Source organism: Nilaparvata lugens, chromosome 8 (assembly GCF_014356525.2).
Source record: "Nilaparvata lugens isolate BPH chromosome 8, ASM1435652v1, whole genome shotgun sequence".
Lineage (NCBI taxonomy): Eukaryota > Metazoa > Arthropoda > Insecta > Hemiptera > Delphacidae > Nilaparvata > Nilaparvata lugens.
Window position 1 is genome coordinate 7,760,408 of NC_052511.1, and position 26,575 is coordinate 7,786,982.

At 36.6% G+C, this 26,575-nt stretch overlaps 1 protein-coding gene across 1 annotated transcript in view; it reads left to right on the plus strand.

Moving 5' to 3' along the window:
* The window catches only part of LOC111052502 (ectopic P granules protein 5 homolog), a 117,723-nt gene that overhangs the window by 14,378 nt on the left and 76,770 nt on the right, over window positions 1–26,575 (plus strand). The window contains 6 exon segments of the mRNA XM_039435062.1: window positions 581–738; window positions 8,549–8,693; window positions 11,703–11,891; window positions 18,806–19,032; window positions 20,347–20,490; window positions 25,873–26,047. Coding sequence (XP_039290996.1) covers window positions 581–738; window positions 8,549–8,693; window positions 11,703–11,891; window positions 18,806–19,032; window positions 20,347–20,490; window positions 25,873–26,047 — 1,038 coding nt within the window.

Sequence of the window (26,575 nt, forward strand, 5' to 3'; positions counted from 1 at the left end):
TATAATATATATATATATATATATATATATATATATATATATATATATAAAATCTTGGGCAATATCATGCTTTTCATGAATAACTTATTAATTTATTTATTTTTACATTCCATAATACACAAGTCATGTACATGACCAGAAAATGGCCAGCAGGCCTAGCCCAAAACTATTCCCTTTCCAAAATTTTGATAGAAATAAGTCCCAAAAAGTATGTTACTTCACTTGATTACCTCGAATCAAATTTCGAGAAATATATAAGGTACTGTAGATTAAATAAAATAAAAAGCTTCTTTAAAGGATGCGGAGAGTATGCTGTTAACCATAAATTACTGCAGTATTAAAAAAAATTATATATATTAAGTCTTGGGCAATATCATGCTTTTCATGAATAACTTAGTTATTTCTTTATTTTTACATTCCATAAACCAATTTAATACATAATATATAAACCAATTTTTTTACATAATATATAAACCAAATTCTTGTACGTGTTGGCTTCATCCAATAAATCTACTAATGGGATAATAATCTACTAATCGAATGGAGAATGATGTTAAATTTAATTGTATTTTCTGTACAGATGTGCATCTACTTAATCAAAGAACTGCCTGTCAACCTTTGGCGTCCTACCGACGTTGATCTCACGATAATTGCTGATTGGCTCCTGTATTGTCCTCTGGCTTCACCTGAGAACTTACTCTCTCGCTACCTCATTTCTCATCTCAACTGGGGCTTCTGGTTAGTACTAAATGCTTTTGATGAAGTGAAATAGTATATTTCGCACCTAGAGCAGAAAATGAGATTTTTCCAGCTCGAAATCGGTTTTCAAGTCCGAGGCCGTAGGCCGAGGACTAGAAAAGACTGAGAGCTGGAAAAACATTTTTGCCCGTGGTGCGAACGATATTTTTCGCCACACTACAGGTATTGCTGACAAAATAAATAAAGAATACAAAATAAAGAATACTCGTTACGCTATCGTACCTATCTCTTGATTTTAGTGGTAGAAGATTTGCAGTCAGGATTTCAGATTCTTTTAAAATTTCACTTGGAATACCACAGTCATCTTCAAGCATTTTTGAAAATTCGGAATGCACTAATCAACAATAAATAATTGAATAAAACTGGTTGCGAAGTGAATTAGTTTGATTCGAAACTGGAACTGAAATCATGGCTACTTCAGCTGATGATGAAAGTGGCCACTCGCCCGATCTAGCGGATGACTTATTAACTACTTCCATGAGCGGCTGGAAAGAGACAACTTTCTGGCCTAGCCCGGAAAAGAAACCCGTTTCTGACGTCGTCTGCAAACAAGGTCTTTCAGATCTACGTAGGGACTGGAAAACAGCTGCTTTCTGTGCAGTGTGGCGAAAAATGCATTAATCACGATCGTATCGACCTGGTGTAGGTCATTTTTATGATTGAATAAAGTAGAATAAATATGTTGGAAGGATTTTATTGAATATATTGGATGCAGTAGTAGAACGGAAAACGTGAACGAAAGCTACTTTAAAATGGAAACTTCTTAAATATATAATTTGGTACTAGGCAACTATAGTGAGGTCCACGTTATAATAACACTGGAGAAAAATACGAGAAAACGTCGCCGAACCTCTGTCTTGTCAATGCCTTCTATAGACTGTAGCTGAAAAAGGTTTATTGATATTACATCAATCATAAACAGGCTTATAGCCCTTACTATTTCATTCCCGGATTTTGAAAATAAATAACAATACACAATACATACCAACACATACACACTATAGTGAGGTTCACGTTATAATGGCATTAGAGAAAGATAGAAAACCGTTTCCGATCCTCTGTCTTGTCAATGCCTTCTATAGACAGTAGCTGATACAGGTTTATTGATGTTATATCAACGGTTCATTCTCGTTTAATATAATCAATTATATTTTATTAAGCAAGAAATTATATTTTTCAATAATTTCATAATTAATTTTACATAATTAAATTGAAATATTTTGTTGACTAATTATTAATTCTACATTGTTAAAAGACGTTCTGGCAACAGAACAAAGCGAGAAAGAGATAGTGCTATTCGCTTTGTTGAATGATAGTTAAGGATAGCTTTACCATTGCTAATCAAACACTGCCATTATAACGTGGACCTCACTATAGTACATATGGTGATCTTTACTTTCTGCAGAGACAGTCATCATAGTCTCTGCCAATATGAAGTGTATTTTCCACTTCATAAGTGTTTTAAAATTCAAAATTTAAATTAATAGTGAATAATTTTAATTATGCAACACAAAAGCATTAACTAAATAAATATTGAACTCAAAAATGCATAATGATAAACCTATCCTTTGTTCTAGTTGTGATATCATTACTATGAAACAGATTTCAGTTCTTACAATTTTTATTGGAATAAAGTGTTGATATTGATCTAGATGTGATCACTTACATCACCTTAATAAGTAATCAAAAGATATCCGACTAAAGCTAAGATTTCAACCTTGAAACCGTCTATATACTGTCCACTCATAGCTTATTCTATTATTCCTATTCTCTAATGCGGCATCCACACTCTCGTCCAATACGTAGGCTACAAATGACGACGAGTCATTGAGAGTGTGGATGGTTACTTTGCCAGCGCTCGCCTTCACTGGCCTCCGCTTGCCATCGCTATGATTTTTTATCGAGCGAAGGTGAGTGGCCAGCTGAGAATCCACAAATGGTCACATTGCAGTGTGGATGGCAAGACCAACGTGGCCAAGCTTACCAGCCTCTTGACCAGCTATCTGGCGATTGTGTGGATGCCGCATTATCGTATACAAAGTAAGGTTAGTAAGGTCATCTGAACAGGCTTAGTGATCATGAACTGATTATGTTTTCCTGTTGAACAGCGTTTGATGGACGTGAGGTTTAGAAACTACTTCTGAAATTATTAACGTAGTTCATGTTTAATCATTTCTAATCAAATTGAAATCACTTCAAAATTATCTTCATGTTGACAATATCTGTTGTCGGCAGTGGAGAAGATTTTAGCTCGGTTGCAGACAAACCACTATCGCATGTGGGATGTGGGAGCGACTTTTACCATCTGTGGTACCACAAACGCAGCGCATATGGAATGCATTGGCAGGCATGGCAGTGGCACTGATACTTCCACATGGCGTTGTGCGCTGTGGTAGCGATTATTTTCCTTGCGATTGTAGTACCACTGGTTTGAGCACTACGCTTCCCCTAGCTTCTGTACGGCAATCGCAGTCGCTGTGACTTTGAAAACAGCTGTACGATAAAAACATCTGATAAAAACACTCGAGTATGATAAAAACTGCGTTAGTGGTATTGTTCTGTGGTATGTCGGTCCCACATCCCACATGCGATAGTGGTTCGTCTGCAACCGGCCTAAAACCTTCTCCACTGCCGACAACAGATATCATCATGTAGATAATTTTGAAGTGATTGCAATTTGATTAGAAATGATTAAACATGAACTACGTTGATAGTTTTAGAAGTAGTTTCTAAACCTTCTCAAGTCCATCAAACGCTGTTCAACAGAAAAGCATCATTAGTTCAAGATCCTCAAGGTCTGCAACCGGCCTTACTTGGAGTACAGTTTGTGTGATGTATAGTTTATACAACTTGAGTTATATCCATGCGGTTTGTAAATAAATACATTCTGCAAATAAATATATTTCTGAATATTGTCTTATTGTTGCATTGGGAGTATTTGAAACAAAGCTTCTGACAGATGTAATAAGGTAAATAAACTCTAATTATTACTAGTAGTTCTGTGAACAGTAGTCCTCGCGCTCAGTGAGTTACATTCACCTATTGTTATGTTTTCTCAAAAAATAGTAAATAATTTATCAATGAAAAATGTCTAGAAAAAATCCTAAATAAACATAGAGCTTTCTGTCATATATCGTACCGTGACGTGTCGTCCCGGAATGTGAGTGTGGGCGCTGTTATCAGGTCTGGCTGTAACTGTCTACAACGTTGATGGAGAGATACAATTTTCAAGATGTTCGATGTTTTTGAACGGATAGTATATTATAGTCAACTGTCTACTAACGTTAATGGAAAGATACATTTTCAAGATGTTTGATGTTTTTTAACGGGTAGTATAAAGCTGCGTACACATATACGCGCTTCCAACCCCACCGAGCACGCTTCACTCTCGTACCGCCCTCGTACCGCCCTCGTTCCTCCATCGAACCACAGTCGCTCCGCCCACGCACCCATCATGAACGTGACGGAAGATGTTAGAACTTCTCGCGTTCCCCGGTCGAACCACTGTTGCTCCCCGGTCGATCATCAATCGCTCTGCTGGAGTGACGTTCGGTTGCGGAGCAGAGCGAAAGTCTGTACGCACCTTTATAGTCCACTAGACAGCTGATTTATTTTTTTTTTCTATTGGTCAATACTATAGCCATCTAGTCTAAAGACTAATGAGCTAATTTTTTCTATCCTAAATTACTACTTGAAAAATTGAACAGTGAATTTCTCATTAGAAACTCTTACTGCTATTGTTTAATTAATATGTACACTTATTGACTGCACTATAGAAGCTAGATTCACTCAATCACTGCTCTGCTCTTTCACTGGACACCACATGAGCAAGCACTACACTAGTTCAAACGGTTTCCTCCTTTTGAGCCTCCGCACCAATCCTCCATTGTCTAGCAGCTGGATCGCCTCGACGTTGTCATGTTGGTGCAGTCGCCCCTCGTGCCTCTCCGCATGCCTCTGGATCTCGGTGGACACCAGATCGACCTGAAGGTCTCTATGAAGATCGCTGTTCCTGACATACCAAGGAGCATCCACAATGTTCCTTAGCACTTTGTTTTGAAAACGTTGAATGATATTGATGTTGCTTTCTTTGGTACACCCCCAAAGTTGTATACCATACGTCCATACTGGCTTTAATATCTATTTGTACAGAAGTACTTTGTTTCGGATTGAAAGGACAGAGTTTCTTCCGATCAGCCAATACAGCTTCTTATATTTGATTCCAAGCTCTTCTCTCTTCTTCTTGACATGGGCCTTCCAGCGAAGCTTTGCGTCCAAGGTCATACCTAGATACTTGGCATCATTAGCATATGGTACAACTTGGTTCTTGATAGTTATTGGTATGGGCAGGTCCTTCTTATTGGTAAAATTGATGTGAATCGACTTTGTTTCATTCAATTTCATTCTCCACTTTCTAGTCCAATCTTGAATTTTGTTGATGGATCTCTGTAGTTTCTCTGTTGCAATATGTATATTACTGTCTACTGATAATATGGCTGTGTCGTCTGCAAATGTTGCTGTAGTATTCTCATCAAGGCTGGGAATATCGCTGGTATAGAGTAGGTAAAGAACTGGTCCCAGAACACTGTCTTGAGGAACTCCTGCTTTAATTTCCTTCAAATCAGAATATGAACTTTCATGCCTGACCCTAAAGTATCTGTCAGTGAGATAGGATTGTAATATATCTGTATATTGCTTTGGTAGCACTTTTTTGAGCTTGAAAATGAGACCTTCATGCCATACTTTATCAAAAGCTTGCCCTATATCAAGGAAAGCTGCTGAGCAAATTTTTTCTCTTCTAAGCACTTCTCTATTACATTTATAATCCGATGCACTTGATCTATTGTTGAGTGTTTCACTCTGAAGCCAAATTGGTGATTTGGAATTATGTGCTGTCTCTCAATTATTGGTTTTAGCCTACTAAGTAAAATCCTTTCAAACAACTTGGATAGGACCGGTAACAATGATATTGGCCTATATGATGATACTTCATGTGGCTCTTTACCTGGCTTCAGTAGCATTATAACCTCTGCTACTTTCCATATTCCTGTACGAATTTTAGTCTGAAAGAAGCATTCAAAATGTTTGTTAATTTCACTATTGCTTTCCTTGGTAGGTGTTTGAGGACTGAGCCGGTTATCATGTCAAATCCAGGGGTTTTTTTGTTATTCAGATTTCTTATTTCTCTTTTCACTTCTTCTACTGTGACACGCATTATTTCTTGATTCGGCTGTAAGATATTCTCATCCGCTTCTAAAGTTTCGTCTTCACCTGAGTTGATTGGCTGGAAAACGTTTACAAGATGATCCGCAAATGTCTGTGCCTTTTCATCACTACTCCTCGCCCATTGTCTGTCCTGCTTTCTGAGAGGAGGAGATTGTTGAATGGTTCGTTTTATTTTTTTAGCTGCCTTCCAGAGTGAGTAGTCCGTGCTGAATTCTGCTGTCAAGTTTCTCAAGTAACTATTAATTGATTCTTCCTTGATACATTGAATCTCTCTCCTTAGTTCTTGAGTTAATTGTTCAAAACTCTTTTGTCTTGGGGGGAACGTGATTGCTGCCATCTCCTTCTAGCTCTTCGTTTTTCAACAATCAATTCTCTGATTTCCGCAGGGTAATTATTTCCAGTGGTTCTTCTTCTGATTTGTGGGGTATTACACCATGCTGCCTGTTGGATATCAGTCACAAACTTCTCCAACTCCCGATCAATATGTTCTTCGTTCCTTAATGGTGAGTTCAATTCTATTTCCCTCTATCTTTCCTCCAGCATCTGTTGGAAGCCATCCCAATCAGTGCGGCTATTTGCTAACGCTGGACAAGTATTTTCCTTCCGTAGAATTGAATCACTCAGAGTCATAATGATGGTGAGTGGTCGGAATTAAGGTCGAAACTATCCTCTAAATGCAAATAATTAACTGATATATTTTTGTCAGGAAGAAATCTATGAGATCTGGGATTTTCCTCGTATCGGTGGGCCAGTAGGTTGGTTTACCAGTTGAAAAAGCTTCGCACCTCATCTCTTTCATTGCTTCGAAGAGCTGTCTTCCATTGTGAGTTGTTAAGCGCGATCCCCAATGCACGTGCTTTGCATTGAAATCACCACCAAGAATGAATTTTTCTCCTAACATATCAAGCAATGTCGAATACTCCTCTCTTCTGATGGAATATCTGGGAGGACAGTAAATAGCTGCAACAACAAAGTGATAATTTACTGCTTGAACTGCTACACCTATCAATTGAATTCTATCACTTTCATGTTTCACTTCTTCATGATGTTGTAGATTGTCTCTGATAATGATGGCACTCCCACCCCTCGCGACATTGCTGGGATGTAAATCATGATAGATCTTAAAGCCTTTGAATTTGATAAACGATTGATTTGTAAAGTGAGTTTCAGATAGACATATATCTATTTTTTCTATGTCTAGAACTACTTCTAACTCCTGTTGCCGTTGTAACAATCCATTCGCGTTCCATTCCATTATTTTTAGTGAATGAATCATTTGAATTTCAGTAGTCTACTCTGTTCTAACTTCTGAAATTTAGATTGTAGTGAGGTGATTATTTGCTCTTGTCTATCCAGTTTTGCCAAGATTAGCTGCAAAATATTATTGGTGCCTTCTTCCACTTCACTTTTTGGCTCTTCCAATTTCGATCTATTTTCTTTTGAGACAATCTGGGCGAAAGTCAATTTCTTAACTGCACTACCATTGTTTAGATTGTGAGCTTCTGTATTTTCCGTGATTCTTGGTGGGATATTTTGAATGATTTTCTTTCGTGAATCTGCAATAGTTTTTGTTTTAGTAGAATTCCTGATTTTTTGCAATTCGATTGCAACAGTGCAACCTCGATAGCTGGCTGGATGTGCTTCACCGCAATGAATACATTTTGGTAGAGCATCGTTGGGTTTCGAACATTCCTTTGTTTGGTGTTTACCTGCACACTTAACACACCTAGGCTCCTTGTTACAATATTTTTGAGTGTGGCCGGATGCTTGGCAACGTTTGCATTGCGGTATCAGATTGGCCTTCTTCAATGCTTCAACTTCCACTCTACAGCCAAGTATATTTTTCAATTCAAATACTGTTTTTATATCTTCTTCCGCGCTGAATGATACCATGAACATATCTAATGGTTCTCTTGTCTTCCACCTCAGCTTGTTTACAACTTCTAGAACTTTCAATCCTCTTACTTTCAAATCTTCCAGAATCATTTCTGTACTACAAGAGTGATGAAGCTTTTTAATCATGATTTATGATGAATAATTCTATAGTCTGATTTTTACGGTAATATTGGCGTATGAAGGAGGCTCCATTTTCCTTTTATATTATCCTTGAAATGCAAAATTTCATGAAAATCTATTACCGCGTTTCGACGTAAATGCGCAACATAAAAACATTTAAACATTAATAGAAATGCCAAACCGTCGACTTGAATCTTAGACCTCACTTCGCTCGGTCAATTAAACGAAAATCCAAATTAAATGCTGTAAATCACCCCGAAGATCTGTTTTTAATTGGGTTTTCGTTTAATAATAATTATTAATTCATTAGTTTTTGAATAATTTCAATATCTCAGTAATTTCGATCTGTTAGAAACTACAGTATGTTTAAAACTATCAATGTTGTTGATCTTTAATAATTTAGAAACAAATTGGAGCTTTTTCAAAATCTTATATATTTTTGTATTGTTGCTTTAGCAGTATTTTTTTCACAAATTTGAACTATTTCATATTGTTGTATTGTTGGTTTGTCAGTATTTGAAATAAATTGGAACTATTGTTTTGGCAGTACCACAAACGACCAGATTGAGGAGCTATTCTTGCCTTGGTCGATGCACTGTCGTGTCGGACTTTTACTGGCTCGAGCTGCTGCTATGTACTCATCGGAGACGGCCCAATCAGGAAGCGCCACTATAGCTGATAGTGTCAAACAGGTAGATCAACTTGAAATCATTATCAGCTTCCAGTCAATCACTGATTAATGCCCGGTTGCAGAGTCGTCACATAAAGTTAAAAACAGTCAGTTAACTCATTTACAAAGCCATAAATTATTTCCCGTTGCACAGATGTCAAAGTAAACTATAGCTCCCATAAAACTAAAAACGCCCAATTAGACACATGATTTCGTTGCCACACAGTCGTCAGAAAGAGCTTATTTATGTCTCCAATAGCTAAAACCGATCAGTTAAGTTATAAATAAATAAATAATTTTATTCATGAAGGCAACAGGTAAAAGCCCATTTTGCCTCCTTCACACATTACAATCATACACTATACAATCCAAAAATGTATTTTAAGAATTAAGTATGAAGAAATGTTAAAAACAAGAAATGTAATGTAAGTGAAATAATAAGAAATATAAATTAAATGAATCAAAAATACTAACAAAAGTACGTCAAATGAATGAGAATGAAATTAAATAAAAGATTTGAACAATGTTAGAAAACTTGAAATCAATAATTACTGTATTCAATTAATCAATTATCAATAAACTACAATAAATTAATCAATAGGCCTGAAAAATAATTATTCAATTAATCAATAATTATCAATAAATCACAACAAATAAATCAATATTTATAATGAGAAAATTGCAAAGATAATTAATTAAACCCTGAACTTTAAAACTCTATAGAAGTCTGTTGATTCAAGTTTAGCCTACAATGAAAAGAAAAATAGAATGTCTGTGAATCACTACCACATAAAATTAATGAAAGAAAGAAATGCAAATTACGAAATGACAAATCACATAATATTATCGACTAGATCGCACGCCATCCTACGGAAGTCGTGCTGTTAAATTCAATATCTACTCCCACCAAATGCATTTTAGAGGTTGTGATAGCTTTTTTTGAAAGATGTTTGCGAAAAGTCATCTGCATATTATGAGTAAATTTTTTTCTCACTTTGTTTTTTCAAGTTGTTTATAACCTCCAAATCGCTAAATATGGTGAGAAATCTCGCCAGAAGCCAAGAGTCGCCATATTGTTTATCAATTCTATGTGAGGTCTTTTAGGACTGTTCACAGTGATGTCGATTGAAACTTTCCCCGATGCCAAGACATTGGTTGTATAGGAGCATGTACGGTCATGTACGGAAAAAAGTGAATAGAGCTGCAGTGTGACTTTTGTGTGAAGCTAATTCGAGACATAGTTAAATGGGCTTCGGCAAACGACTGTGCAACGATCAACCATTTATGTCAGTGATTTTAAACTATGTCTCACATAGCTATGTTTGATTTTATGTAACGACTCTGCAACCGGACATAAGTCAATCACTTTTTGACAACCCAATCTGGGAGCGCCACTATAGTAGATAGTGTCAAACAGGTAGATCAACTTGAAATCATTATTGATTTCCAGTCAATCACTTTTGATATTGTGAAATGCTCAGAAATAGTAGGAGATTGATATGGGCCTATATATGTATATATATAGGACATATATGGGCCTAAATATGGGCCCGGTTGCACAAAAGCCTATATAAGAAGTGTATGAATTTGTCAATGCAATGATTTCCAAGTCTTAGTGCTGGTTGCTTAAAAGCCTGTAAAATTTTTATAATGATTGAATGTCTTGAGAACTAATCAGAGAAGGTTTTTTGAAGAGAATGCTTCTTTGATTGGTTCTCGTGGTCTTTAATAACGATTGAAACTTTACAGGTGTTTATGCAACAGACACTTCGGCTAAATTTTAACTGTGATTAATTTCACGAGAACTTTCTTTACAAAAAAGCCTTCTCTGATTGGTTCTCGTGAAATTAATCACGGCTAAAAATATTTATTTTATTAATTTGCATATAATTTTCATGTAAAATAAATAAATTTTCAATTTTTGAAATCCTTAATTCTTGAAAATCGATCTGGCAACGTTTTGGAGCTAGAAAAGGATAGCGTTATCTACTTTGAAGAATGATAGACAAGGATAGCAACACCAATGTGAATCAAATACTGCCATTATAACGTGGACCTCACTATAGTCACTTATTGAAATTAATTAAAAAGACCAAGAAATTGTCAAAAAACCACAGATTTTATTGAAAGTTAGAAAGACCGGTTTCGGTTGTTACACCATTGTCAATTTCTGATTAACTAAAACTCTGATAAATCAGTTTTAGTCTGAGATAAAACTATGATAAATCAGTTTTAGTCAGATAAAACTATGATAAATCAGTTTTAGTCTGGGATAAAACTCTGATAAATCAGTTTTAGTCTGGGATAAAACTCTGATAAATCAGTTTTAGTGTATCAGAGATTCACAATGGTGTAACAGCCAAAACCGGTCTTTCTAACTTTCAATAAAATCTGTGGTTTTTGACAATTTCTTACCCCCAGTCGCACTTACGAGGGGGTAAACGTTTAATCACGATTAAATGCTATATTTTAATCGAGATTAGCGCTAACCGATGCATTTTGGTTGCACAAAACAGAATTTTCAAGCGATAACGCCGATTAAACTAATCGGTGTAAAAAAAAATTAATTCTGATTAGTTGACACCATTTTAACGGCGATTAGCTGAAATGAAGAAAATTTGGTTGCACAAAGGTAAAAATCGAAAAATAACGCCGGTTAAACTACTAATCGACGTAAGAGATTTTCAACAGGCCATTTACAAGGAATTGAATTCAATTAACGCCGATTAGATACCTACTGATAGAGCTGTCTTCCAATTAGTTTTTGATAAAAAACTACAGAATTTAAAGTATGAGCTAAATATATGAATGAATTTCATCCGTTAATAAAATAGAGAGGTGTATTTAGCTGATATTATCATTCAAATTTAGATTCTGATTTTTGAGGTTAGTTTTCTTCTGCAGATAACACTTGACACTGGCGACACACAGAACATTTTTATGGCGCATATAGATGAATAAATACCACAATATCAACTTCTCAACTACACAAAAACCTATTGAGATAATAGTCGAGTCGATTTGATTTCAGGTTTCGAATTTGGCTAGCTCGATGGTTCGTTCTCAATCTAACGAGCAGGCATTCACCGTGTGGCTATGGCAAACCATGCTCTGCCTCCATTTGCACCTGTTGGACCAATCAGAGGCCTTCGTCTGGACTGTCATGGCCAATCCGGTTCAAGCACTCTCGTCTCTACCAGAACTTGAATCACAGTCTGAGGTATCTACTATATTCATTCATACAAACGATATTCAGATCATTCATTAAATCGTTCGTCCAGTTATTCATTTATTCTAAGTCCTGTTCATAGTCTAATTATCAAGCATAATATACTTGCTTCCATAAGTAATGATGCAAATAAATAAATCTCAAATATTTGACATGACGTACACCGTTTGAGCTGTGCTCATCAAATGCGACTTTATACGATGAAATAACAACAACAATAATAATAATAATAATAATAATAATAAGTGTGCTGTGCTGCATGTGGAGAAGGGTCAAATGAAAAATGCAGAGGGATGAACTGAGAGCACTGGATAGTGAGATATCAGAGCTCAAGCAAGGACAGTCATATAAGTACTTGGGACTTTATCAGCATCTGAAAATCTCAAAAACAGAAGTGCTCACAAAAGTGGAAGGTGAATTCCGCAGCAGACTTGATAGGGTTCTAAAAGGAAAACTATCTGCAAAGAATTGCATCAAGGCTGTGAATACTTGGGTGATCCCAGCATTGGCCTACACCTTTGGAATTCTGAAGTGGTCAGATACTCGATTGGAGCAGATTGATAGGTATGTCAGGACAAGGATGACTAAATTCAGGATGCATCATCCACGTGCCTCGGTTGCTCGACTGTACCTACCAAGGAGTATGGGAGGTCGCGGTTTGATGAGGGTATCAAGGTTATGTGTAAGTCAGGAAACGAAGTTGAGATCTTACTTCCAGAATGCTGATTCAGATTTGTTCGTGAAGGTATGCCAGCTGGATAATGGTTACACAGCCCTTGATTTAAGGAACCAAAGAAGTAGCGAGCTGCTATCTGCTCAAGACCTAAAAGAAGAATGGAGGACAAAAGAGTTACATGGACGGTTTTATGGGCACCTTAATTCAGAGCCAATAAGCCAAGAGCTGTCTTGTATGTGGCTGACAGTGGGAAGTTTGTTCCCAGAGACTGAGGGCTTTGTACAGGCGATTCAAGATCAAGTGATAGCAACAAATGCTTATAGGAGGCATGTAATGGGAGACAGGACCATAAGTGACAAATGCAGAATGTGTGCCAGTGCAGTAGAAAGTATCCAACATATTGTATCCGGCTGCTCAGTGCTAGCCCCAAGAGAGTATATGTTGCGTCATAACAATGTGGCAAAAATTGTGCACTTGGAGATGCAGATCAAGTTTGGGAATATTGCAGAGGTCCCCCCTTACTATAACTATCAGCCTCCTCCTCTGGTTGAGTTCAATCACGTCAAGATCTACTGGGATGTCCAAATGATTACAGACAGGCGGGTAGTACACAACAAGCCTGACATCCTGGTATTGGATCAGCTGGAGAAGAGGGCTTATATAATTGATATTGCTGTACCTTCAGATGAGAATGCTCAGAAGACCAGAGGCGAGAAAATCAGAAAATACCAAGAGCTATCATTTGAGCTGAAGGAAATGTATGGGCTGAATACAGTGAGAGTACTTCCAATTGTAATAACAGTCAATGGCCTGATACTCAAGTCGGTTGTGGAAATATGTCGAAGTATTGACTTGGTAGACGAGGTGCTGAAGAGAATGCAAAAATCTGTCCTCCTTGACACTGCACGTATTGTGCGCAAGTTCATAAAATAGTCAGTGTTATAAAGATGAAAGGAAGGTTGCATTAAAGTGCCCCTTCTTTGAAAATATTTCCGCAAGAGCGTGCTTATAAAAGGGATAATAATAATAATAATAATAATAATTTCTCTGGATATTGGACGACACATCCAGAGGAGTTTATTCATAAATTCATACATTACATATTATTTTTTCATACATTTTCAATAATATAACAATACTAGCAGGAACCCGTGCTTCGCAAGGATCTATTTTCAAACATGATAATCTGAAAACTTGACGTAATGAAATTTTAAAGAACTTAAAATAGGCCTATAACCATCCTTGGTTAATTAAGAATCTAGCCTATAAGCCAACTTTCAAGTTAATTAGTCCAGTAGCTCAGACGTGGTGATGCGTCAAACATAATTTTCCTATCCCATACGTGTATAAGCCAACTCTTTATTTTATTATAGATATGGTTAACGACTGCAAGAGATAGGAGTGTGGAACAGAATAGTTGTGAAACTATGATAGCGCCAGAAGTGTCTCAAACACAATAGTAGGTACTACATGAACTTTTTGAAAGTGATTAAAAAAAAAATTTAAAACAACAGAACTGAAAGTTGTTAACCTTATCATTCTACCTCCATTTAGAGAGGCTTTTGTTTGAGCCGAATGAAATCTTCTATCTTCTATATATATATATATATATAAAAAATGAATGTCTGTTTGTGTGTTTGTTCCCTATGACTTGAAAAATACTTGACATAACGGCATGAAACTTTGGGAATATGTTGCGTGAAGACTGTCATTATGAGCTCCCTTACAAACAGTGGCTTGCAATTTGCCAGATAATCAGCCCCACATAAAATTCGTACAGCTTTCTTCTGCACCAGCAATATCCTTTTTACCTCGGCGGCACCACCCCACAGTGTAATACCATAAGCCATCACGCTATGGAAGAAGGCAAAGTAGCACATTCGATGATGGGCCCCGGGGATGCAACCTCTCAGACTCCTCAGCAGGAACAGCACTCTATTGAGCCTGCAACAGACACCCTGAATGTGATCTCCCCAAGCAAGCTTACGATCCATTGTAAAGCCCAAGAGCTTCACCGAGGGGAAGTTGAACTGATCACCATTCTTGAGGCTGAACACAATGGACTGAGTCTTCTCGCTGTTAAGCAAAAATCTGTTTGCTCGGAACCAGTCAGCCACGGTCCCCTCTGAAGCCTGCATCAGTTCATGCAGGTCAGCCAAGTCCCCATTGATGTCCAATGATGAGGTATCATCAGCATAGCATACCACTGTCCTGTTTCTGGAGAGAGCGACATCGTTTATCATGATCAGGAACAATAAGGGCCCCAGCACAGAGCCCTGGGGCACCCCACAGGTCACCAATCTCACCCGCGACCTTATACCATTTGCAGACACAGCCTGCTGACGACCCTCCAGGTAGGAGCGGAGAAGCACCAGAGGACTGCCAACTATGCCATGGGCAGAGAGCTTAGACATTAAGATGTCATGGTCTAGGGTATCAAAAGCCTTGCTGAGATCACAGAGAGTCAACCCAGCAAGACCTCCCCCCTCAAAACTCTCAATTACTTTTAAGATTAAATATCCCACAGCCTCAACAGTGGACCTCCCCACTCTGAATCCAAACTGCGTACCTGCAAATAAGCCATTAACCTCACAAAATTCATATAGCTGCTCTGCTATTACAATCTCGAATATCTTTGAGAGTATAGGTAATATAGATATTGGCCTGTAATTGTTGGGGTCACATCTATCACCTTTTTTAAAAACTGGAATCGTTTTAGCCAATTTAAGCTGGCTAGGAAAAACAGACTGAGCTAAACATAGGTTTATACAGTATGTCAGGGGAACGACAATCAGCTTAATAATACTTTTTATAAACCTACTAGACATATAATAAAAGTCTTTACTAGTAGAGCTCTTCATACTGGATGTGATCCTCAAGATGTCCTCTGGTGTGACACTGCGCCAAGTCAGGGTAGCCGCTGGTGGTTGCCTGGATTCTCTCAGCAGTTGTGTTGGTGATGCTGATGCCTCTGGAGAAGCAGCAATCCTCTCCCTGATGTGCTGGATAGAGTCAATCCAGTGGTCGCTCAGCTCCTCCGAAGACAGTGGGACACTTGCTGGGGCAGATGCTTTTGTCTCCCTTCGGATCACATTCCAGGCTGCCAGACACTTATTTGAGGCCCCATTGATAATGTCTGCATTGTAGGAGAGCCTAGCCTGCCTGGTTTCACGATGGTATCTGACCTTAAGTCTTTGATACATAGACTTCGATTCACCTGAGCCCTCCTGTCGAAACCTTTCATAGGCCATCAGGACCAAGTCTCTCAGATTAATAAGATTTTGGCCTATCCAAGGAGATGTTCGTCCTCTCCCAGCTTGCTTCTATAATAATAATAATAATAAATAATTATCTTCTTACAGCTCAATCGTTTGATTGGTTGGCAGCCTTCCATCTAAATCTGTCCATTGCTACTCTCTTCCATTGTTCATAGCTCATAGCACCCAGATCCTTCGTCATTTGTCCTAAGTACTGTAGCCGGGGTCTGCCTCGACCCCTTTGTCCATCAACTGTACCTTCCAGAATACTTGACGTGAATGCGTCGTGTCTTATTATGTGTCCAATCCAAGAATGTCGTCTTGCCTTGAGAAAATTCAGAAGAGATCTCTTTTCCACCGCCCTCTGGAATACCTCCTCATTCGTAACTCTGTCAGTCCATTTTATTTTGAGCATACGCCTCCAACACCACACTTCAAAAGCATTTAGAGTCTTTTCCTCAGCCTTACCAATAGTCCACGTTTCAGATCCATAAAGAGCTATACTCCAAATGCAACTCTTTATTAGTCTCTTTCTTATTTCCAAGGTTAGACTATTTGAGGAAAGAAGCTGCCTTTTACTAATAATTATAGCTTAACAAAAATGTACTACTTGTCTTTGAAATACAACTTTAAAAACAGTATGTTTCATTTATTTATCCATCATTTTTTCAAGAAAGTACTGACCGAGAGAGAAAATCTAAGTATACTCCTTGTACTAATTCTCTCCCAAATTTAGATAACATTTTAAAAGTCCGAAATAGGAATATGATTTCACTCTTCTAAAATGTTGTTATTTTCACTCAAAAACTAAGACTATTAAATTATGGGATAATGCACTACCTCCGTAAACAAAGCCGTAGTGCATTCGTGTGACGTCAGCACAGGTAGGGCTCCTACCCTAATTAAAACACTAGCTGATATAGATCAGCTGAAATCTACGAATTTTTATTGGTGTAGGAGCCCTACCTGTGCTGACGTCACACGAATGCACTGCGGCTTTCTTTACGGAGGTAGTGGATAATGTCTCTCATAATGAGTTATGAGGCTTGATTAACCCCTCACGTGATTCTGACGTAATAATCTGACAGGAGTTGGTGTATAGAAAAGTGCCTCCGACGTATATACCGGGTGTTTCACAATGAATGACCCAATTTTAAACAGTTATATTTATTTTTAAAAATGGTGTACACAAACCAATTTCACATCAAATTACTCACAGAAGTAAGAAGTTTATGATGATTTTTTATAACTGTTCTATGTGTCCTGATTTTGAGGCTCGGACGACATCTAAATGGTAGCCAAATTCATCCCAGACTGTTGATACCGCAAGATGTCTGTCATCTCGGACTGTAGCTACTGCATCAGTTATCCTGGTTTTTAGCTCCTCAATATCATCTGCTAAGGGAGGAACATAAACACGATATTCAAAGTTGTTCCTAGACTGTTGATACCGCAAGATGTCTGTCTTCTCGGACTGTAGCTACTGCATCAGTTATCCTGGTTTTCAGCTACTCAATATCATGTGCTAAGGGAGGAACATAAACACGATATTCAAAGTTGTTCCTTCCTCAGCACTTGATATTGAGGAGCTGAAAACCAGGATAACTGATGCAGTAGCTACAGTCCGAGAAGACAGACATCTTGCGAACAGTCTGGGATGAATTTGGATACCGTTTAGATGTCGTCCGAGCCTTAAAAGCAGGGCACATAGATCACTTATAAAACATCATCATAAACTTGATACTTCTGTGTGTAATTTGATGTAAAATTGGTTTGTGTACACGATTTTTTTAAAATAAATATAACTGTTTAAAATTGGGACATTCTTTTTGAAACACCTGGTACATATATATGTTATGTTTATTGTGTTTGTATATGGCTTGTATGTGTGTGTAAAAATAAATTGAATTGAATTGAATTCACTTCTCGCATCGCTCGCATTATCCGTCTAGCCAGGGGGCTCGACCCCTGGACCCACGGCTGGACCATCCAGAAATAGGATCATCAGGCTCGCATCGCTCGCCTGCATTTTCCATTTGAACGTTCTTGCTTCCTTTCGTCAAAACTTCAAAGGGACTTTCAGACTTGATTCAATCAGCAGTTTCATTTGAATAAGGCTGCAAAAATCTTCATTTTCGTCAGAAATTGATAAATATTAAGTTATTTCTTGAAAGAAGACTTGGTTGGGATGAGAATTATTGTATTCCAGTCTAGAAGCTCTTTGGAATTTGAAACAGGAATGATGTGGAGAACTTAATACACATCCATATCTGACCCTCTTAAGAATGAATACTTGAGAAATGTAGAAAAATGCATTGAAAAGTTATGCACTGTAATCTAAATACATTGTCAACTAAATTCATGGAATCTCACTATAGATTTCTACCTGCTGTTCTTCAACTGGCGAATTAGTAATCCACTAATTAGTAATTAGTAAATTAGTAATCCACTAAATTATCACCTGATGTAATGTGCCCGCACCCTTATAACGTGAATCCCTATATAGACGTTGATGCTTACCCTGATTTTGGCCTCACTGTAGTGTAGAGTGTAGAGGAATAATTTATCTTCGTTTCACATTTCATAACTATTATCATCTCATTGCATTTTACTTTGTTTAAACTAGGTAAATTAATAATTTCCATCTATTTATTCAAGTAAATTGAACTTCTGCGAGGTCTAGTGAAACAACTAGTTGATGCACATCCTGATTTTAACCTCACTATAGAGGAATAATTTATCTTCTTTTCACATCCCATAAGTATTATCAATTCATTGCATTCAATTTATGTTTAAACTAGAAAATGAATTATTTCTATCTATCTATTTAAGGAAATGGAACTTCTGGGAGATCTAGTGAAACAACTAAATGACGACTATGCCATCTTATCATTCCCACTTACTTGTAACATAATACTGTTTATTTTTACTGACAAAAATCATTTATATTTATTTACTTTTTTCTATTGAAGGAAATGGAACTTCTGCGAGGTCTAGTGAACCAACAGGAGGCACTGGCTTCTCTTGCCGCTCTACTGATGACCACTGTGGGTCACAGTCTGCCCATCATCTGTGCCGAGGGGTTCACTCTGCTGCAACAGTTGCAGGCCTGCTATCGGCACACGGCCGTCATCTTCTGTCTGCAGCATATTGTGCCGCTATTCCTCGACTATCCGCAGTCGTTGATATCCAATGAGAAGTGAGTTATTGGTGTAGAATAAAATGACACATGACACAAACATTTCACTGTTACAAAAATGGACTGTATTACGCAAGAAGATCAATGAAACAAAAGATCTTAACATTACGAGTGTTTCGCACTTTCACTCATTATGCAAGAAGATCAATGAAACAAAAGATCTTAATATTACGAGTGTTTTACACTTTCACTCAAAAATAGTCAAATTGTCTGTACTTCAAAGTTCACAACTCATCACCAACTCGCCAACCCCAGTTCATGCATAGGCAGCATGGCAGATGGGTTTACACAGGAAGCTCTTAACAGAGCGCTCACAAAATGATACAAAACGGCGGTAACAGTTGCTGATCATTGACCGAGCGAAGTGAGGTCTAAGATTCAAGTCTACGGTTTGGATTTCTCTTAATGTTTAAATGTTTATATGTTGCGCATTTACGGCGAAACGCGGTGATAGATTTTCATGAAATTTGACAGGTATGTTCCTTTCTAAATTGCGCGTCGACGTATATACAAGATTTTTGGAAATTTTGCATTTCAAGGATAATATAAAAGGAAAAAGGAGCCTCCTTCATACGCCAATATTACCGTAAAAATCAGACTATAGAATTATTAATCATAAATCAGCTGTCTAGTGGACTATAATACTACCCGTTCAAAAACATCGAACATCTTGAAAATGTATCATTCCATCAACGTTAGTAGACAGTTGACTATAAAGCCGCGTTTACACCAAAGTTAATAACAAAATGTTAATAACTTAATCCATATAGATTCTATTAGACTAAACGAAACTTGACAAACACATTTGATCATCATGTGTATGATAAGTTATGTTCAATCTGATAGAATCTACAAGGATTTAGTTATTAAAATTTTGTTAATAACTTTGGTGTAAACGCAGCTTAGTACTACTTTTTCAAAAACATCGAACATCTTGAAAATGTATCTTTCCATCAACGTTGTAGACAGTTGCAGCCAGACCTGATAACAGCGCTCACACTCACATTCCGGGACGACACGTCACGGTACGATAGGACAGAAAGCTCTATGTTTATTTAGGATTTTTTCTAGACATTTTAAATTGATAAATTATTTATTAATTTTTGAGAAAACATAACAACAGGTCAATGTAACTTACTGAGGTCTACTGTTCACAGAACTACTAGTATTTTATAGGGGGGTTCACGATCTTGAGATAACCAGCTACATGATAATAAATGTTTCTTATGAATTGATATTGTGTTTTGACATGAATAGAGTCTATTGTAATGTATTTCGAATATTATTAATCATTCTCTTGCATTTTTTGTACAGATTTCGCAGCCTCATGATAAATCTGCTATCAGCTGACCGGACTTACCTGAAGATGGCGAAAAATCTGATAGCTCCTGAGTTTCCAGGAATGGTTTTGAAACAGTTTGGCGACATGATCCAGTTTCATTTAGAAAATCATCATAGGTAAATCACAACTTCCTCTTGTTCCATTTCAACTGGATTCCGATGTTCTTAACATGACACATTTTGTGTAGCAATTTAAAGATTTTCAGTTCATCATTTTCAATCAAATTGAAATCTGTTGATTTGTTACACATGTTCCTTTGTTACATGTGATGGAAATAAATGTTGCTTTTCATTTCGTAATCGACCTTTTCATGTAAATGATATTTCAATGAAATAAATTAATAGATGATTATCCAGCTCCTTATAATAGGATTGCATAATCTTCAATTCAGACAATCTTGATTTCTATTTCAAAAAAAATCAAAAATCAAAATTGTTTATTTATCCTTAATAATAATAACAAAAGATAAAAACTTAGAAATTAGAAATACATTATAATAATAATACACAGTATTGAACTAAATAATACAATAAAAATAAGGAAGGTCCCCGCAAGGTGAAAAAACCTGTGCGCAGAGGCCGAGTGTTTGAAAAATCTAGATATTTTAAATTTTCAGGAAAAAAAAGATGAGTAGATTAATTCAGTGAAAGGAAACAATAAAAAACTGAATGAAAAATCACTGAATTTGAAAAGAAACTTACTAAACTTGAAAAGAAACTAAAAAACAAGAAGAAAAAGGGGAGTAAGAAAGGATAGGGGAGAAGACAGAGGGAGACCTAATTAAGTTTTGTTTCTCAAGATGAATATTGGAGAGAATAAGAGAAAATTTACTTGGCTTTGGCAGCCACTATTTTAATTATTATGTCATTCGAAGCCAACCACTCATTTATATCTCTTACCAGCTTTTTACTCAACTTATTGGTGATGAATTGACGAGGGATTTTATTTATGAGTTTTGATACAATGTATGAGAACTGTCTTCTGCAGATAGATAAATTAGTGTGTCAGCAACCTGAAAAGTAATGGATGAGGGACGGAGATTGTATGTAGATTCACGCAAATTGAATAGATCTTTATGTTTGTTCATATAAGTTATGAGAATTTTAATATACAACTGCCTTACAGTTAGAACCTTGAATTCAAACAAAAGATTTTCACTCGGATAGCATCTAGGCTTTCCTAGTATGGCTTTGATTAGGTTTTTTGAATGACTATTTAGTAAGAAAGTTTCATGTTCATGTTGTACACTCAATGCAGGTCGCAAGAATTATTTATTTATTTTATTCACAATCACAAATCATAATTAAAATATGATTGGGAGAATACAACAGGCATAGCCCAAAACTGTCTTCTCCCAAATTTTTACAAATAAAAGTCTCGAAAAAGGAGGTTAGATTTCACTTTTTACTTCAAAAAGTCCAATTTACACTTCAAAACTAATGAATAAACTAAAAATTCTAAATTTTGATACTTTAAAACTAATTAACAACAAAAATATTTCACTCAAATTTCTACAAATTGGAAATTTTTGAGTAATTTAACAAAATTTTGAGCCAGAATAAAACACAACTTCACTATTAGCACAGCTGTTTTTGTCAGATCTATTTCTTCTTAATTGTTCTTTCCCAATCTTTTCTTCTTCTTGATATCCCTCCCTCTTCCTCTATTCTTTTTCTCCTTCTTTTTCTTCCTCTACTCCTTCTCATCCTCCGTTTCCCTCCGCAATTTGGTTATACAGGGTTAGAGGACTACTCAATTCATTCCAAACAAATTTAAAATTAATTGATTGCTATTGTAACCGCCCCCAAATGGGGTAGAATTAAGAGATCTCTAAATTCTAAAGGGCGAGTCATGGACTTTATTAAACAACAAACTTTAGCATTCTATTAAACTTGTAAAATTGTATTAAATGAATTAAAGTCATTCAAATTTGGACAATAACAAAAATAATCTATATCGGTTCATTGCACATTCTAAAAATTCAAGATGACTGCATGTAAGATTTTGCTAACTGCTTATCTGGATTCTAACTGTTCACGAAGGTAGCGTGGACTTTACTCATTTCTCTATTACAAATTTATGATACTAGGGACTCGGTCATTCAAGGGTTTTTAGCATGAGCTAGAAAATATAATGGCACTAACAATCGATCAATTTATAAATTCATTACTATTTCGAAATTTCCACTACACTGATTACTCCCGGATAACTTACTAATTTAAACAAACATTGACATATTCTCTTCAAATAATTAATAAACTACTTCAACTTAACTCACGGCGAAAATAATACATATTAACAAACTTAAACAGCAAACAAATTCAACACACACGTTAATTTTGAGCCCTCGAGGCCCGAGGCTACCTCTGGATTTTAAATGTGAATTCGGCCGCGGCTTGATTGGAACTGCACTATTCCACGCAAATTATGTTCCCCTTCCACCAACGAGACAACGGTCCACGTGGAGACGAGCATAATTCCGTGGGAAAGGAAAATAATGCAAGTTTGAAATATTCCCAAATACTCGTGTATTTTCCATCGCTAACGGAAATACAGTTCCGTGAGAATACCTCAACCCTGCATAAAATTGGAGTCTTCCCGGACGCAAGTTGGCAAAGTCTTAATGTGAGAAAATTTTTTTTTAACAGAAAGATAAATTTCTCACGATAAAAATTTACACACAAAATTCAGCTACAAGATCACTAAAGTTTCATTGTTGAAGTCCTAATTCTACACTTTTCGAATGAACCCATACTAAATTTATCTCTATGAAAACACAAACCCATAATTAATTTATTTATTTCAATATCTCCACCATCACACTATAATTAAAGCTACTCGTAGATTTTAAAGTTATATTTCAATTCATAAGAATGATTTGTAGTCTTGAGGTCAACCTCTAAATTAACGTTTCGCTTGACATTTTCGACTGCCAGGCGTACAGTGTTGATAAAAGCTGACTTGCAAGAGCACACCAAAGTCGGAAGTATTTTGAAACGTAACGTTAGTGACTGGAATAAATCTAAGAGCATAATTTTTGCACTGATGGTGGGTGACTCTTCTGCCACTTGATTAGACGCTTGTATGGACACACTATTATTACTTTCCTTGCCCTATTACCATAGGTAAGGAAAGTATTGCTTTCCAAAAAAATTAAGGTACCCTAATTTCAAGTTTTCTATACGTCTCAAGGTCCCCTGATTCCAAAAACATGATTTTTGGGTGTTGGTCTGTGTGTGTATGTGTGTATGTCTGTGAACACGATAACTCCATTACTAATCAACCGATGGACTTGAAATTTTAAACTTAAGGTCCTTATACCATGAGGATCCGACATTAAGAAATTCAATAAAATTCAATTCAAAATGGCGGATAATTACTAAAAAACTAAGTTTTTCACGGTTTTCTCGAAAACGGCTCTAACGATTTTCTCCAAATTCATACCATGGATAGCTATTTATGAGCCCTATCAACTGACATGAGTCTCATTTCTGGGAAAATTGCAGGAGCTCTGTAATATTCTCGAGAAAAATGGCGGATAATCACTCAAAAACCATGTTATTCACGGTTTTCGAGAAAACGGCTCCAACGATTTTCTTCAAATTTTTACCATAAGCCCTAAAAAAAATTATAAGCCCTATCAACTGACATGAGTCTCATTTCTGGGAAAATTGCATGAGCTCCGTAATATTCTTGAGAAAAATGGCGGATGATTACTAAAAAACCATGTTTTTCACGATTTTCTCAAAAATAACTTGACTCATTTTTTTCAAATTTATACCCTGTATAGTTATTTATCAGCTCTATCAACTGGCATGAGTCTCCTTTCTGGGAAACTAATGGGGGGTCCACCCCATCCTTGAGAAATGGACTTGGGCATGAGGTATGTAGGTAGGTAGCGCAGTTCATAAAAAGAACACATAGTCGAAATATTTCATCTGTAGAACAGCTGTTTTGACGACTTTAAAAAAATGACGGCTAAAAAATCATCGAATTTTACAATTTACACAAAGGAAAAAGTACTCTGAAAACAATTATATATACACATATACTGACAGAAGTCTGATCGTAGTTTCAAATATGAGCAAGGAAATTTGTGTGAGTGTACCACACCAGATTTTATAGAATAGTCGTCTATCGACAGTAATTTTCAGCGTGTGGACGGCTCCATCAAATCAGATTGCCTGAGCCGCCGTCCCGTCAGGAGACTCGTCCGCCGCCAGTCCAAAAATCTGGTGTGGTACACTCACACAACTTTCCTTGCTCATATTTGAAACTACGACCAGACTTCTGTCAGTATATGTGTATATATAATTGTTTTCAGAGTACTTTTTCTTTGCGTGAATTGTAAAATTCGATTATTTTTTTTCAGTCGTCATTTTTTTAAAGTCGTCAAAACAGTTGTTCTACAGATGAAATATCTCGACTATGTGTTCTTTTTATGAACTGCGCTACCTACCTACCTCATGCACGAGAAGGAGGTTACTAAGTCCATTTCTCAAGGATGGGGTGGACCCCCCATTAGTTTCCCAGAAAGGAGACTCATGCCAGTTGATAGAGCTTATAAATAACGATACAGGGTATGAATTTGAAAAAAATTAGTCAAGTTATTTTTTGAGAAAATCGTGAAAAACATGGTTTTTTAGTAATTATCCGTCATTTTTCTCAAGAATATTACGGAGCTCATGCAATTTTCCCAGAAATGAGACTCATGTCAGTTGATAGGGATCATAAATAGCTATCCATGGTATAAATTTGAAGAAAATCGTTGGAGCCGTTTTCGAGAAAACCGTGAATAACATGGTTTTTGAGTGATTATCCGCCATTTTTCTCGAGAATATTACGGAGCTCCTGCAATTTTCCCAGAAATGAGACTCATGTCAATTGATAGGGCTTATAAATAGCTAGCTATCCATGGTATAAATTTGAAGGAAATCGTTAAAGCGGTTTTCGAGAAAACCGTGGAAAACATGGTTTTTTAGTGATTATCCGCCATTTTTTCCGCCATTTTGAATTCAATTTTATTGAATTTCTTATTGTCAGATCCTCAAGGTATAAGGACCTTAAGTTTAAAATTTCAAGTCAATCGGTTAATTAGGAATGGAGTTATCGTGTTCACAGACATACACACATACACACACACACATACACACACACAGACCAACACCCAAAAATCATGTTTTTGGACTCAGGGGACCTTGAAACGTATAGAAAACTTGAAATTAGACTACCTTAATTTTTTATGGAAAGCAATACTTTCCTTACCTATGGTAGTAGGGCAAGGAAAGTAAAAACCGCTACGTATGGTCTGTCTGGCCCTTAGAAGGAGCCTGACTTTATGTAAGCCTGCAAGTATTGTAATCTATGCAAATAAACAAATCCAAATCGGAGATTTTTCAGATACAGTCTTGTTAGTTATCATGAACTAATGTGTGAGATTTAATAGAATCTCCATTTCTATCTATGTAAACAATCAGATTTTACATTTAATTTTTCAGATACAGTCTGCCAACTTGTGCCCCGTTGGCCCAACTGTGGCTGCAGGCTCTATGCAGTGTGTGGGCTGACGAACCGGGTAGTGTTGTCTATCTCATGGATATTGTACTGGCTGTTGCATTCTTCCGTTCTGAGCTCAAAGTCGCTTGCTCCGGAATTCTTTCACAGCTACTTCAGGTGTGTACAATTCTAGTACATTCTGTTACATCTTGCTCAAGCGTTGATTTATATTTTATGGCATATCAACACTATTTTCATTTATTCATTGTATAAAAATTACAATATCGGATAGAAGTAAACTAAACTTCTTCTTGTTCTAAATTTTGTTAAAATTCTCTGTAAGAAATTTTTTTTCATAGAATTTTTCTGTTGTTTTTCTGTGGAAATTATTTAACTGTTATTTGATTAGAAATTATTTATATAGCTGAGCGGCCTACTCCTCTGAGTATTATTAGTTGTTTTGTTTTATTAGGAGTAGTATACCCCAATCGGGCTTATGCGTAGGGTTGTCCACTTTTATTTCACATTTTTATATCTTTCTTTGTTATTTTGTATTATGTTTGTGAAACAATAGTTATTTGTATATCTAGAGTGAAAAGTACGACTTTTTCTCCCTGTGGGAAAAAGTTTGAAGCCCGAGGCGTAGCCGAGGGCAGCAATTTTCCTGAGGGAGAAAAAGTATTTTTCGCTCGTGATGTACACAAC